The sequence below is a fragment of the Silurus aristotelis genome (assembly GCF_946808225.1).
Source record: "Silurus aristotelis genome assembly, chromosome: 23".
In the NCBI taxonomy this organism is placed as follows: Eukaryota; Metazoa; Chordata; class Actinopteri; order Siluriformes; family Siluridae; genus Silurus; species Silurus aristotelis.
Window position 1 is genome coordinate 16,226,686 of NC_139596.1, and position 15,675 is coordinate 16,242,360.

At 37.4% G+C, this 15,675-nt stretch overlaps 1 protein-coding gene across 1 annotated transcript in view; it reads left to right on the plus strand.

The window, feature by feature from the left end:
• The window catches only part of prodhb (proline dehydrogenase (oxidase) 1b), a 28,306-nt gene that overhangs the window by 2,511 nt on the left and 10,120 nt on the right, over positions 1-15,675 (plus strand). The window contains exons 2-8 of the mRNA XM_083527387.1: positions 1-83; positions 5,491-5,525; positions 11,690-11,839; positions 12,702-12,766; positions 12,850-12,966; positions 13,076-13,149; positions 13,902-13,980. The exon at positions 1-83 is cut by the window's left edge and continues 126 nt beyond it. Coding sequence (XP_083383513.1) covers positions 1-83; positions 5,491-5,525; positions 11,690-11,839; positions 12,702-12,766; positions 12,850-12,966; positions 13,076-13,149; positions 13,902-13,980 — 603 coding nt within the window. The remainder of the gene's footprint in view (positions 84-5,490; positions 5,526-11,689; positions 11,840-12,701; positions 12,767-12,849; positions 12,967-13,075; positions 13,150-13,901; positions 13,981-15,675) is intronic.

The window sequence follows — 15,675 nt, forward strand, 5'->3', positions numbered from 1 at the left end:
ACTTCTTTCGGAGTAGGATCCGTGCTAGACTACAGTGTAGAAGAAGACTTCACAAAAGAAGTGGCTGAATCCAAAGAAATGGAGTAAGTCATTTTTATTAAGTCCAGTTTATACATTAATATTGATGCATGGAAAGTTGCACGTATTCAGGATCAGGTTATGCACAGGCTTGAGTTGACTTTGGGTTGCATATTCAGATTTTTCTGCTGAATTTGACTAAGCTTGAAGGTAGTCATGTTGTATTTGGTGGCATTATTTGCATTTTTTTTTTTTTTAAATCTCTGTGCACTTAAAATTGAAAAAGATGCAATTACATTTAAGTGTTTTTAATATAGAAGGCAATTCTAACAAATCAAATATGGCAGACAAAAAAATTACGTAAGGCAAAAGAAAACACCCCCAAAAAAAAAAATAATGTGTCGGTTATAATTTTGTCTATCAAAATACTCCCTAGATCATTTAGGAACAGAGGCTTGAGGTCCGAAATTTCATTAGATCCTCACTAATATTAGATCCCCACTAACCCTAGATTTATGTCAACTCTGAATACAGCCTATTGTGATTTAGTGTGTCTAAGAATCAGCTGCAGTCACATTACAACTGGAATGCAACATGGATATTGCTAGAAAAGACAGATTTATATGTCATACAGCAACTTTGTACTTCTGGTCATACTGAAACCGCATAGCAACCAGCACCTGAGTGGTTGTCGAATGTTGGCCAAATGTACAGAAAAATGACAGCAGACTTTTTAACATGAAAAAAAACTAACCCTTTAAAAAAAAACAACACAAAGCAAACAGGAAATGAGTGTCATCAAACTGCAGATACTGCAATGCAACTATAGCATTCTTCTTACAATCATGAGATCATAGTAGATTATGCTTTTCAAAAAGTCCCAAAAGTGTCATTAAAATCAAATTCTCTCAAACCTGTGATTCATATCGACAATCGTATTCTACTGAAGTCCGAATCTTCTTTCATGCTTTCAAGTAAAAAAAAATCGTTCTAGAAAACATGCTTATCTGTTACATACGACTCACAAAAACTCTTTAGAGACACACCCTTAGCTTTTCCCCCAGAAAATAGTGGAAATACACGAAAAAAAAAAAACTAAATTAAACCAGAACTTCTCATACCATTTAAAAAATATATTAATATCGCGAAATGTCAAATCCAGCGTTGCTCATTGCTGTGACGGAGTTAACTAGCTGTAAAGTTGACTAGCTATATACAGAAAAAACTAAATGTATTTTATACAAAATGTATAAAAACAGTATTTTGTTCTTCTGGGTTTTTTCCAGTTCCAGTTGGGAATTTTTTTTCTAAATTTTTTTCTTTTAGTTTCTCTTTCTTTTTTATTTTATTTGGTCAATTTCCTAATATTCGTTCTATTTCTCAGTGCAGAAAAATGCACTGCAGTACACATTAACAAAGCACTTATCGTCCTCTTTATTTCAAACTCAAATAGATCAAAATACTATTTCGAAAAATATTTCGAAGTGTTAAATATCATTTGTGCTTGAGTATAATTAAAAAAATGAAACATTTCTGATTTTGTGCTCATCTGCTGTTGGGTAATGAATCAGCAACCTCCACTAATAACCTCCACTCTTCTGAGAAGAAGTTCTAGATATTGTAGTGTGTTTGTGGAGATTTGTGCTCGTTCATTCACAAGGGTGTGAGTAAAGTCAGGTTCTGATGTAGGTGAGAAGGTGAGGAGGCCTGGGGTTCACTATAGTTGAGGTCAGAGCTCTATAGCAGGAGATCTTCCACTCCAATCCATGTAAAGCATGTCTTCATGGAGCTTGTTTTTTGCTCAGGGGTTGTCATGCTGGTACAGGTTTGCTCTGAGAAGGGAAAATGGAATGCTACCAAAGGCAAAAAAAAAAAAGTAATGTGTCCCAATAGTTTTCTAGTGTGTAGTGTTACTATATTTTAGTATTTGGTATTTTCCACAATTATCTTTGTAAGCCCCTCCCCTCATTTTTATTCTTGTGAATATCAGTCACACGTTTGTCATGTTCCATCATGGCTTCTTAGATCTTTGAGTGAGAGAGGATGAGCTTAGTTCTGGTAGCAGCTTGCATCACACAAAGGGTTTCTGAGCAGTTCAGGTTCGATGTACACCAGTCTCCAGCTTTAACGTAATTCGCCGAACGTCCCTCAGGTGTTCCACCGAACAGTTTTTCACACTAGAGTAGCACTCACGTCTCAGAAGCAATGAAACCAGGGCATGGAAATTGCGTCTGAGAACCGGGGTGCAGTTTGTTCAAGTGTTAAAAAACAGTGCCTCACGGCGCACATCGCCTCCAAATGTTCTAACACTTCACTCTATGGTAATTCACAGCATATGTGAGGTGAAGGGGGCGGAGTGGGTGGTGGGGTGGTGAAAAAAGGCCCTTCTGGCAGCAGACAGCAGTTATGGGCCATTATGAAGATTCCTCGATGTTTTTCTCGTTCACCCAAACAGCATTACACGCCAATAAGGCTGGAAGTGCAGATGTATAATCTGCAGCAGGAGGAGTGGGTGCTCGGGACGCGTTTTCGTGATGATCCGAGGCTATCGGGCAAGCAGTCACTATCCTCAGAACAAACAGCCAGGCTTTTAAATTAGGACTCACAGCTGGAGAGCTGGAGGAGTAAATAAAGCACTGGCACCTGATTGGCCAGGCTAGTCAAAGCCCATTGTGCTTGATTGGCTGGAACATTTTGTCTCGACACACACACACACACACACACACACACACACACACTTTAGTAATTCAGTCACATGGTGTGCACAAGGGAGAGGTTAGTGATGCAGTTCATTTACAAGTTACTGTTTTCTTCTTTTGTACCCAAAAGAAATCTGCAAAATGGCGTATCTGAGTTTTAAACCTACTTCTAGATTTGGAGTATTTGTATTATATTAAGGTTGCCATCTTGACCAATCTTATTTCAATATATTGCAATGCAATGGATCACCTTATTCATTTGTTTATTTGTTTGCTTTTAAATTTTTCTGGCCCGTAAATTAGCTCCGCCCCCAACTTCAATGATTACATATAAAATAGTTTTCTATTGGATGTAAGACATTGCATAGGTTCTTTATTTGTGTTTAATTAGTACGTACAGAAAATATTATGATGTATTCTTATTTACGATTACTTGCACGAATAAAGTCAGATACGAAGTATAAGAAAGTATGCGTATATTTGAAATGAGTTTTTTTGCACCTGCAAATTGTTCACAATAGCAGCAGTCAGTTTAGCTTCAGAAGAAATCTCTGGATGTCTCATTTGTATCTCATGAATTCCCATGAATTGCTTCCTTCAGTTTGTTTATATATGTGTGTTTTGCTTGTTCGAGCCTTTGTCTTTGTCTCTTTCAATGATTGTTGTGTGTGGTATCTTCTTTTTAGTTAGTCCTCTTTTTAGTTATTCGTTTTTTAGATTTCCAAGTGTGTTCTTGTCCTGTTAACGTCTTACCAGAAGACATGCCAGAATGAGGTAGTAGATCAGTGGTTGAGGCTCTGGGTTGCTGATCGAAAGGTCGAGGGTTCAAACCCTGGTTTCCCCAAGCTGCCTCTCTTGGGCCTTTGAGAAAGGCCCTTAACCCTCCATGCACCAGGGGTACTCTAATAATAAGACATCTAGTAATGTCTGTAACCAGCTGGGATATGTGAAGGAGGAATTTCACTGTGCCAAGCATAAAGCCTCTTTCTTTTTTCGAAGACACTGAATCTTTTTTGTGTATCTTATTTTTGCACTTTGTACATTTGTGTTAGGTATTATAAATGATCAGTTTGTACCATTGACTGCCTGACCTATAAGAATGCCTGCTTGAACTTTAAGGGTAGAGATTTTCCTAATAAGGAAGCCGCTTTGTTTGTTCATTTGGGTCCTGAATCTCACTATTTTGTGCTACAGAATGAACATTAAGGTGACATCTGACATTAATGTTTTGGATATGAAAAAGCTTAATTTTGTGAATCATGAATATCTGTTGTTTGCAAATAAATAAACCATCATATGTAGTTTATCTGATACAAATATTGTATCCCGCACCATTCCTATTCTGGGGAATAATTAAATTTTATATAATGTACAGCCACATCATACATAATCGATGCTTATTGGAACATCCATTCTTTCCATTCTTTGGGAAATCCCATTGTTTGGATTATGCGGGAGCAACTGAGTGTAGACATAGTGTTAAGTTATTGTGTGACATTACATGAGCTGGCCTGTAGAAGGCGCTCCTTCACCACTTTGCCGTCTCGTCCTCAGCTCGAGATGGAGCATTTATTGGAAATGCTTTTTACGACCACAGAAGACCCAAGCTGGCCATTGGCTAATAAAAGCTAATTTATGTTCATCATGTGTGTGTGTGTTTTAGAGTCTCTGCCTCTATCAGTATTGCATTACTGTCCACCCCTGTGGACCGGGTAACAACGTTACACGGAAGTGAGTGCTCAGCTTTTCAGCATTACCAAGAGTGCAATATCCAGAGGAGGCTGGATGTGGCATCAGAGCATGAGTTGGTATCCAATATGCAGGCCTTTTAAACTGTGAAAAAATTCCACCTGTGTTTCGCAGCATTATGATTTCCAGGCCTGTATTTCTATTCTGCTGAAATCAATGTGACCATTGACACTGTGTTCAGATGCAAAAAACTCAAAGTGAGGTTTGATGAGCGATCGAACATTTCTGGGTGTTACAATGCAAGCATTAATCTGGAGGAAGTTTCCCAACCTTAAAAGTGGGTCAACAAATCAACATGTACTGGCAAACACTTCCCCCTGTGTCAGTAAAGGATGGGGGGATGAGATCGTGGACTTGTGGGTTCTGTGGTTGTTGTTGCGTTTTAGGCCGTGTTTGCATTGAGGAAACCTCGAAATAGCGATTTATGTTCCGGGGCCGGTTTTAAAATGGGACTAGAATGAGAGTGGAGCAGGAAGAAATAGAAAAGCAGCATGATCAAACAGGTGAGAAACAGGTTTCCATGACAACCCTGCTTCAAAACAAATTACACCTAAGGGGAAGCAGGCTGTTTTGTGAGGCAGGGGGTGATTTATTCTGTAATTTGTACAAATATTTTCCTTAGAAGATGGCGTTAGTGTTACTTTTTGATATCGCCCTACCCCGTTGATCCGTGTTAGACTTTTACGCACCCAAATGTCAACTGCTGTTCAACCGATAGGCCCGATTGCCTAGTCAAACTTTTCTAAACATTCCGGAAAAATTGGCAGCAAGCATCAGAAAGTGTGACGCATTTGTTTTTGGCGCAGAGCCTATTAGCTCAGTGAAATACAAACAAAAATGGAAATGGCTGCACTGATCCTTCAGGGGGGTTCGATTGCCAGAGCACCAATTTTCATTTCACAAATCCTTTTTAAAAGTAAATTTTTTGTGCTTTTATTAAAACCAAATCTCACCATGAAATCGCTTAATCTGGAAGTTTTGCCTTCTCTAATTTTCTTTCTTCCTCTTTTTTTTCTTTTGCCAGATCATGTGTGTCCGCATCAGAAAAAGAAAATCCCGGTGAGTTTTTTTTTTTTATCTCTTTATGTGACCTGGATGTGGTGAATGTATAAGACACTAAATGGAGACATGTGTGTACAACTAGGGATGCAAAACTTCCAGTGGATTTCCAGAAAACTTTCTATGGGAACGTGATTTGTGAAATTTTTGTAAATAATCCAAGTTAGAAATTTACCAGGGAATTTATAGGAATTTATTACCTAGAAATCTGAGGAAATGTATATAAACAATCATATACAAACATAAATATCAACATTTTGTTCGGTCATATGCCAACAATCATGCAAGATTTCGAAAATTACATTTTTGACTTAACTTACACACAGTATAGGGAAGTTTTAAACAAATTTGTGTAATTCATTCATTTTCTCCCGCTTATCCGTAATCCGGGTCGCGGGGGCAGCAGTCTAAGCAGGCCCCCGCCTTCGACTGCTGCCCAATCCTCACAGCACCGTCCCTTACGGTCCCTCCTGCAGGTGGTGAGCCCACGGGAACAAATTTGTGTAATATTTCTGTAATTTATGTGAATACCCACAAAGATGGACATTTTTGACATTAGTTTGTGTGCAGGATTCAAGAAATTGTGTTATTTTATGAAGGAATGCAGTGTGTGCATAAGATTGATATATGTAGTAAATGTAAAATGTAAAAGATCTTGCAGGATAATTTTGGTTAAAACAACTAGATTCAATGCAATTTCAGGTGAATTTATATCCTGCACATTCAAGGTTCATTGGCAGCCGGTCAGTAGCTTAATAGGGAATAAAATAAGCATGTTAGTGAGTCAGAGTATCTCAGAAGTAAAGTTGGTAATAGAATACTTCCAAAAATCAGTGTCTGTGAACACACTTTGCCGTGGCATCCAAAAATGCAAGTTAAAGCGCTAGCAAGTGAAAAGGAGAAGCTTTATATGAACATGATCCACAAATGGGAATGGGCAGCTTGCACATCTGGAAAGGCACTATCTATGTGTAATAGTATATACAGGTTTTGGAGAAGCAAATGCTTATATCGGTAAAGCTGTTGCATATTTGAACAAGACAATGCTAACTGCATACTGCATCTATTGCGATAGCATGACTTTGTAGTAGAAGAGTCCGGGTGCTACAATGGCCTATCTACACCTTTCGCCAATTGAAAATATTTGGAGCATCTTGAAACAAAAAATACGACAAAGAAGACCCAGGACTGTTAAGCAGTTGGGATTCTATATCAGGAACGGGACAAAATTTTCTCTTCCAAAGCTTCGTCAACTGGTTTCCTCAGTTTCCAGACGTTTACAGATTGTTGTTAAAAGTGTAGGAGTTGACTTTCTTTTCCTTGCAACTGTCACCACTGGTTTTTGCATAATTAGGATAAATATATAGGGACTAGTTTATGATGCTAAAAATTTCACAGTTGATTTATTTCTGTAAGTATGCTTTGGGGCAGTTTGAATTATTTAAAGCTCTATACAAATGAAATTGAATTGAAATCCGATGCAAATAAATCTTTTTTAACTAGTTGTAATCGGAGCAGTCAGTTTGGATCTCAAAGAAAACGCCAGAAACTGAAACTAAACTTTGTTACTTATATACAAAAGTTGGCATCTCAGATAAAAATCTAGTTTTTAAATATTAAAAGGCATCACGTTATATACAGTTTGATTACATTTCTCATTATTAAGTCATGATAATTGGAATAGTAAAGGAATTTGCTTTCCTCCACTGGCAAAAACATGCTCCTTTAAATTGAACACTATTTTCCATTTAGTTCCTAAGTGATTTTATTCAGAGCTTTAAAACCCCACAAGCAAATCATGTTGGATGTATGAAAACAAGTTGCGTTTATTTATGGCAATTCATTCACGTGAAAGCCAGTGTACACAATTGAATTATTTGCCAGACTGCCAAGCCGGCCAGCCTAGACACAGCATTTTCACCGGCTGACTGACTGACTGACTCTCATTGCTGAAACAACAGGGACATTCTGTACGTTTACCTGTTGGTGCTTGTGTAAATAATGCTTTACAGCTGAATGCAATGTGGCAAAACTAGGCTTATATTGTTTCCATAACTTAGGTACTAGGTCTAAACCATTAGACTGTATCTAAGTGTAAAAACCAATAGTCAGAAACAAGTGTTTATTTACTAAATGACTATTGAGAGAGAGACAGTGGAGGTTATTATGACAGCAAATATTAGTATTAAATTAAATATAAAAGATATAACAAATAGAAACAAAGGAAACTGTTAAATAACAAGTGTTTTCAGAAAAGCACATATTTAAAAACCCTTTAAAATCTCTTTCTTTCTTTCTTTCTTTCTTTCTTTCTTTCTTTCTTGAAAGAAATGTTTTCTTTGTAAAAATTATGTATTTATTTATTTATTTATTTATGTACTTTTTTCCAGAGCAGAACACTTTAAAACATTGAAAAAGTTTTTAGAAGGTGATTTTTTTTTTCTTTTTTTTTTTTTTTTTAGATCACCACTGAGCATTTGTAGAGGTTTCCTAAAAATCTAGAAAACAGTAGAAAAAGGTGCAGCAAGTTCAGAAAAAGAAAATAAGAGAAAAAAATAAGTTAATCAAAAAATTAAAATGTTTATTTTCAATGCCGAAAGCTCTCAGACTTTTCACTCGAGTAAAAAAGAAAAAAAAATCCACTCGGGTATAAATGGACCTCAAAGTGCTGTTGGGAAAATGAATCATGTTAGTGAGTGAGTGTGAGACACTTTACAACATGTTCAATCGGAGATACCGTAATGTCTCAGTTCGACCCGAAAATCGGACGATTATTACGTTCCGCTGGCGAGTGTTGAGTTTTCATACAGCAGAGCATGAACAGAGCACGATAATGATATCACACACGGCCATGAGAACCGAAAAAGCCCTCGATCAGTCTCTTTATTCTGTACTGTGATCGTGGCATCATGAAAATAAATAAAACTCTTCACTAAAAACATTATGGCTCTTAATCATTCAGAGTTCAGGATTTTAGTGTTGTAAACATAAGAAAAATAGTGGTTATAATATAGGATTTTTCTCCCCCAAACATTTACACTAATAAAGCAATTTTAAAGATTTCACACAAACCTGAAACACATGAATAAACAATCTTTTCAGTTATTCCATGACCTGAGTGAATACTTGAATCTGATTGGCTGAAATTTACGACTTCAAACCGTTAAACACACGATCAGTTTAATCACTAAAAGTTCCCATAGTAACATACAGTTACAGTTGCATACAGAGCGAGAGAACTATTGTAAACATTTTCAATTACTTTTAGCTGGATTTATTATTATTTTTTGTGTCGTTCAAACAGTGAGAACTGGTGAAAACAGTGATTTTGATAAATGGGTCATGGCACAAGATGGATTTAGAACTAGAGAAGAAAATATACTCTGCTATTGCATGTGTCTCTCTCTCGAAGAAAATGTGCTAAAAGTGTTGTTCTTATGTACTATTTCGATTACGTGTAAGATTTAGTGCAGAGATGCCAAAACCAATTGGCCTGTGGTGACCTTTAATTAGTCTGCTGCCATGTACAATATAAAAAGGTAAGAAAAATGGCATTCGAAAAAACTTTTGAAGAATAAGCACCAGCTCCATGTCTCTCATTAGACGTCACTAAATACATGTTATTAGGCCCTGAACTCTATTGTACAATACATTTTATATTTTTTCTCCTCATACTATAAGTTTCATTGAACCAAAACTTTTAGAATAAAACTGCATTTGATGAACAAATGACAGTCATGTTTTCTATTTTTGTATATATTTTTTTAAATATTATTAAATTATTTATACCGTAATTCCCGGACTATTAATCGCACCCAAATATAAGCCGCACCCGCTGAATTTTACAAAGATTTTTATTTTGAACATAAATAAGCCGCACCTGTCTATAAGCCGCAGGTGTCTACACTGAATCTAATGAACTTTACACAGGCTTTAACTAAAGACAGTGTCTGTTACACGGCTTGTATCTAAACAGTAGCCTACCAAGAAAGTCATTGTTCACTGTCTTCCTCCTTCCTTTCACAACTATTTCTCTCGAGAGTTTTTCTTTTGACAACGTCGTATGTTTAAAAATCACAATCGGTGAATCTTTTCTCCCGATGCCATGCAGCTCAGAACACAGGTGAAGTGTGTTTTTTCATGCCCGGTTGTTTTCAGCGTGACGAATGATTCGCATTTCCTTTAGACAGTCCGAGTGAGCGGCAGGTCAAACATCAGAGGAACATCATCCATATTTATGATGTGGTGCGGCCCGATTCAGTGGGAGCGCATCTGATTTAATATAAAGAGTTTAATTGGTTCACCTGAACCCGTTCAGCAATTTCATTGGTCAAATGTTATGGGGGTTAGTATTTTGGCATGAAGCTTGTGACCCGGGAAAAACCCATAAAAAATCCATAAATTAGCCGCTTCGTTGTTTAAGCCGCGGGGTTTAAAGCTTGGGAAAAAAGTAGCGGCTTATCGTCCTGAAAATACAGTAAGAAGAACCACGGCAACTTTCATTTGAATAATTTCATTCGAATTCTAATGCAATATTTGGTATCATTGATTTATTTTTGGCCCATGGGTCTCTGTTTTTTGACCCTTCATCGTAATAAGTTAGAAAAAAGTTTGGAGTCACCAGTCTCTGTACTTTGAAACAGTTTTTTTTAATCACATGACATGTATTTGTATGTGACATGTAAACCAGGAAACCCAAGATCTAGTACTGGACCTCCCTCTTCATCGTCACTCATTTCTGCACAACTTTTTCTGCACTATTATGAAGCCTTAACTCTGGACTGTCACTTTAACTCTGCACTTAAACAGCACAGTGACACTTTATATCACACCATACTGCACATAGACACTAAGGACGATCACTTTAATTTGTACTTCCAATATCTGCCATACTAATTCATGTATATACATATTTTCATATATTTTCTATAGTTTATACTTTTTATTTATGTACCTTAATTTTTTTATCCTTAAATTCTGTTTCATTTTTATGCTTAAATTTTGGACAGTCGTACAAGCATTTCACTGGATGTCGTACTCTGTATGTATGTGACAAAATTTGATTTGTTTTGAATATTAAGGGGGTGGTGAGAGAACAGCTGATGGTAGCTGCTAGAGCACAAGCAGTAACTGGAAATAACTACCATCCACAACATTCACTGTAACTGTTAAACTGGATAAAACATATATCGCACTGTTTACCGCTGTGTCAGGATTCAAATTTCCATTTAGTCATTGATAGATATAGATATTTTCCACATCTACAAGACGGCTTTTTTGGCGCTTGTTTGCTTTTAATCACTTACTGTATGTATAGTATAAATTTTTGTCCAACTCTATCCTTGACCTCAGGAAAAAAAATACTTTGTGCTCAAGATTATCCTGCATTCTGTGCCAGAGTAGTCTGTAGTGTGTGTGTGTGTGTGTGTGTGTGTGTGTGTGTGTGTGTGTGTCTGTGTGTGTGTGTGTGTTTCTGGTTCGCTTTATTCAATCATCAGGACATTTTGTTCCTAACAAATTCACAAAAAAACACCACACACACGCACACAATTTGCTCTCCTGTGAAAACAGTCAATATTAATTGACATACTCGTCATCGAACGTAATTATTTAAACAATAGCTAATTATTGCTGTTTCTACGTTAACACAAGTATGTGTACACTTGCAGGCATGCTGTTATTGATTTAGCGATGCTGTGAGAAAAGATACTTTTGTACTCACAGCTGTTCATCCGTAGTTTGTTGGCACAACGAGAAAAGTGAATCAGCGCGAGCGATAGACACGATACACGGCACAACTTCGCTTTCTTGTAAAAATGTGAACCGCACGATATTGTGATTTGTGAGGTTCCAACCGTAAAGTAAATTTTTTGGATCAGAAAATTACGCTAGACAGCACATTTGACTGGCTTTTTACCTCTATAGGAACCGTAACCTAAGTACTTAGGTATTTAACTAGGCATCATACAAGTCGAAGTGGGACATGTTGGCTTTGAATAGTCAGGATCACTGATTGGTCAAATGTAGCAATCACTGAATCGGCCGAAAAATACAATTCTGACCTTAAAAACAGTGTATAATACAGTACATGCAATTATAAATGTTTGGTAAATGTTCTCTGATGTACAGTAAATAAGAACTGTGTGTCTGCTTTGGGCTTTCAGGAGAGGATCACCGGGAAAGGAAGTACACCGCCCATCGGAAGTTTGGTGATCGCAGGGACCGTGTGACGAGCGCTCGGACATATTTCTACGCCGACGAAGCCAAATGTGACCAGCACATGGAAACATTTCTTCACTGCATCAAGGTGTCAGGTAAGCAATTCAGTTCCGTCACTGTTGGAAACGATGCCTTGACTCACCTATACACTAAAACTAAGAACCTTCACAAAACACATCCATTCAAAAGGAGACAAAAAAAAAATGGTCGTAGGGGTAAAAGTTCGGTAGGTTTTGCCGGTTTTATTCTGAGGTTGCATTTTAAAAAAATATACACTATGCACCTTCTTTGAGATAAATCCATGGTACCAAACATAGCAAAAGATGCATTTATCCTAATTAAGATGGGCTGTACCACAACTGCCAGGATAATCTCACGCAATTGGAAACGCCCCAAAACCCTGATCTGAGAGATTAGATTGATGTGATGATTAAAATTGTGTCATAGTAGAGAATGCTGGCGAGACTGCAGAGTGAAAGAGAACGAGAAAAATGGTGTGATAAGAGAGCTAATGAACAACTGTTTGATTTCCATTTGTTTGCTGAACATGTAATTGTTTGGAACAGTAGAAAAAAATGACACTTGTTGGAAATCCTTTTCATAGATGGATGGATGGATGGATGGATGGATGGATGGATGGATGGATGGATGGATGGATGGATGGATGGATGGATGGATGGATGGATGGATGGATGGATGGATGGATGGATGGATGGATGGATGGATGGATGGATGGATGGATAGATAGATAGATAGATAGATAGATAGAGCATCAGTTATATACCAGTTTCATCCATTCATTGGTTTTCTGTAGTCGGTGGATTTGAATATTTCGCTATAGGTTTCCATTTCTGCTTTTCCTGATAAGGGACATGTGCTTATGGTTTCTGATGCTGGCTAACATGAGATTGAACTTAAAAAAAGGAAAACTCACGTTTACACTTCTGTGCTTCTCAGGTGAAAGTTCTGATAACGGTTTCTCCGCCATTAAGATGACTGCCCTAGGACGCCCACAATTTCTGGTAATATATTATAAACATATATTCATAGATTCTCACCTCAGTGAATCTTAATGTCTTTTTTTTTTTTTACTTTTGTCATCCAGATGCAATTTTCTGAGGTGCTGGTGAAATGGAAAAACTTTTTCAGATACCTGGCGGAGCATTTGGGGGAAAATGGCCAAGATGTGCTAAAGCAGAAACTGGACCTCGAGAAGCTCCAGGTATTCCTCTGAATAAGGGAGAACACACCCAGAATGGGAAAATGATAAATAAATTGAAATCAGACATTTCTGTTTGAGGTTTTAACCTGATCCTGGGTTTCTCTTACAGACATTTATGACAGAGATAGGAGCCCCAGGGAACATTTGTAACTGGTTGATGAACTATAAGCACTGCTCCTCAGGGTAAGAACTTCTCCCCAAATTCCTAGCATTTATAATTCCACATCATAAAGAATCATGTGTATTAAAATATCTGTGCATATTAAAATTTGTTCTACACATTTAAAATCAGCATTATCTGATTAGCATTGCAAATATTTTAGATTCCCAGTTACATTATATAGACAAAAGTATTGGGACACCTGACTTTTCCCGCCGTATGTGGATCTTCTTCAAATTGTTATCACAAAGTTGGAGGTATACAATTGAATTGGATGTCCCTCCATGAAGATATGATGTACATGGCTTGGAGTGGAAGATCTCAAGGGGCCTGCTATAGAGTGGTGACCTCATCCCTATTGTACACCATTGGGATAAATTGGAATGTTGACTGCACCCCAGGCCTCCTCATCTCACCTACATCAGTACCTGACTTTACTAACACCCTTGTGGCTGAATGGGCACAAATCTTCTCAAGCACACTCCAATATCTAGTATAACATCTTCCCAGACGTGTGGAGGTTATTATAACAACAAATGGGGATTAAATGTGTAATGGAATGTTCCAAAAAATCACATTTAAATCTTCAGGTGTCCATAAAATTTTGTCCAAATAGAGTAGATTAGATCAAATTTTTTTCCAAACCCAAATAAAATTATTTCTATCCTTTTTTTTTTTTTTTTACAATTCACTAAACAAACGTTAAATTTCACATACCAAAAATGCTGTTCGGAAACTGAAGTGTATCCATCTACCTTTTTTCTCACATCGGCAGCGTCGGCATTCTGGACTGGAACAGTCTGATCGACGAGCGGACCAAGATATCCGATCTTCTTGTGGTGCCCAATATTGAGGTAAGAGCAACACTGATATCTTAAGTGCATTCGAAATAAAGAGAATCATCGATTTTGTTTGGTGATGTAATGGCCTTCGGAGAAGCCATCTGACAGTTCTAAGACTTTTAAAGTAATCACATTGATGTGGTCTAAATACTGATATGGCGAGTCCTCGGATTTGTTCTTTTTTTTGTTTCGGAAACTGAAATAGTAGTCTTCCGGGTTCATCAGTATGCACATTTTAATTTGCATTTGCATTAAAAAAAGCCAGGTGTGAGGAATGTGTTGGTAGTGCTACAAGCTTAAAAATGCCCTTTCATGTTCACATCGCAAGGTTGAAATAGTCCAAACAGTGCACTACTTTCCGAAAAAGACACCACACCAAAATAGAACTGCATTAAAAAATTTCAGCTCAAACTACACTGTATTGGAAGTATTAGAATTGAGCATTGCTACCTATTTTAATGGAGGGTGCCAATAATTTTAGATCTACCCAGATTAAGACAGCAATACAGAGTTTTGGACTTTATGTACGGGTGAGTTTAAATGTGAGCAGTCAGTAGATACAGCTTCAGATTGGAAATCCAATTCACTGAATACTTACTGAATTGGATTGTCCTTGAATGAAGGTCGTGTTGTATGTGTTTAAGCCAAGGTTCAATCTTTTTTGTAAGGTATTCAAGCTTCAATGAGTAACAACCCTCGCTTTAAGATTACATAACCCGGCATGAGTAAGCGGACCTTGACATCAATCATTCATCACAAAAACACTTCCTTTAGAAAGGAACACCCACAGACCTACAGCCTGGTACAGAATCTTCCCCAGAGTAGCCTTTTCTTCACTGGATTCTGTTCGATACTATGTTGAAAGTTTATTACTGAATTTTAGAGCTCTGCATTTGGCAAGGCCTCTTCGGTCCCAGTGCCAAATGCTCTTGTTGATTCCAGAATGTTAGTTAAAGTTTAATACACACAACTGTTAGCAATATACCAACACGTAGCTACAAGTGGTCTCTTACGCCACAGGTAGTTAAAACACAATAGGTCAGTTATGTATAATATAGCAAAGACACACTTGGTCAGTTCATCTAAATGGTGCGTAATTAGCCAAATGTAGCAAAGATATGATTGTTCGTTCTCCTTATTGTAGCCAGGATATGATCGTTACAGTCCCCAATAATGACCACAAAATGTGATAATCTACACAATATTCAATACGACTGTCCGTTTTTCTGAAAGGTATAGAAGACGGTTCCATTAAATGTTTCCAAGGCATGTTGCCAAGTGTCTATTACCCAAAATGAGGATGGGTTCCCCCTTTATGAGTCTGGTTCCTCGCAAGGTTTTTTCCTCATACCAGTTTTTGCTTTGCTTTTGCCCCAGGCTTTGCTAATCGGTGATAAATACACACATTTTTGTTCTATAATTAAATAGTAATATAACGACCATTTTGAGACCATTGTGAAAAGCGCTATAGAAATAAACCTGAATTTAATTGAAAATTGCTCACAAACATAGCCGAGACCTGATTTTCCACAACCTAATCATCTACTACCCTCGAATGTAACTTAGACCCGATCATCCACCCCCCCCCCCCCACCCCCAATATTGCCAAGTCCCAATTCTCCACTTTCCCTAACTGTAGATCTGATTGTCCACTTTCCCAAATGCAACCAGGAATCGATGATTTATTTCTCTCCAAATGTATTTCTT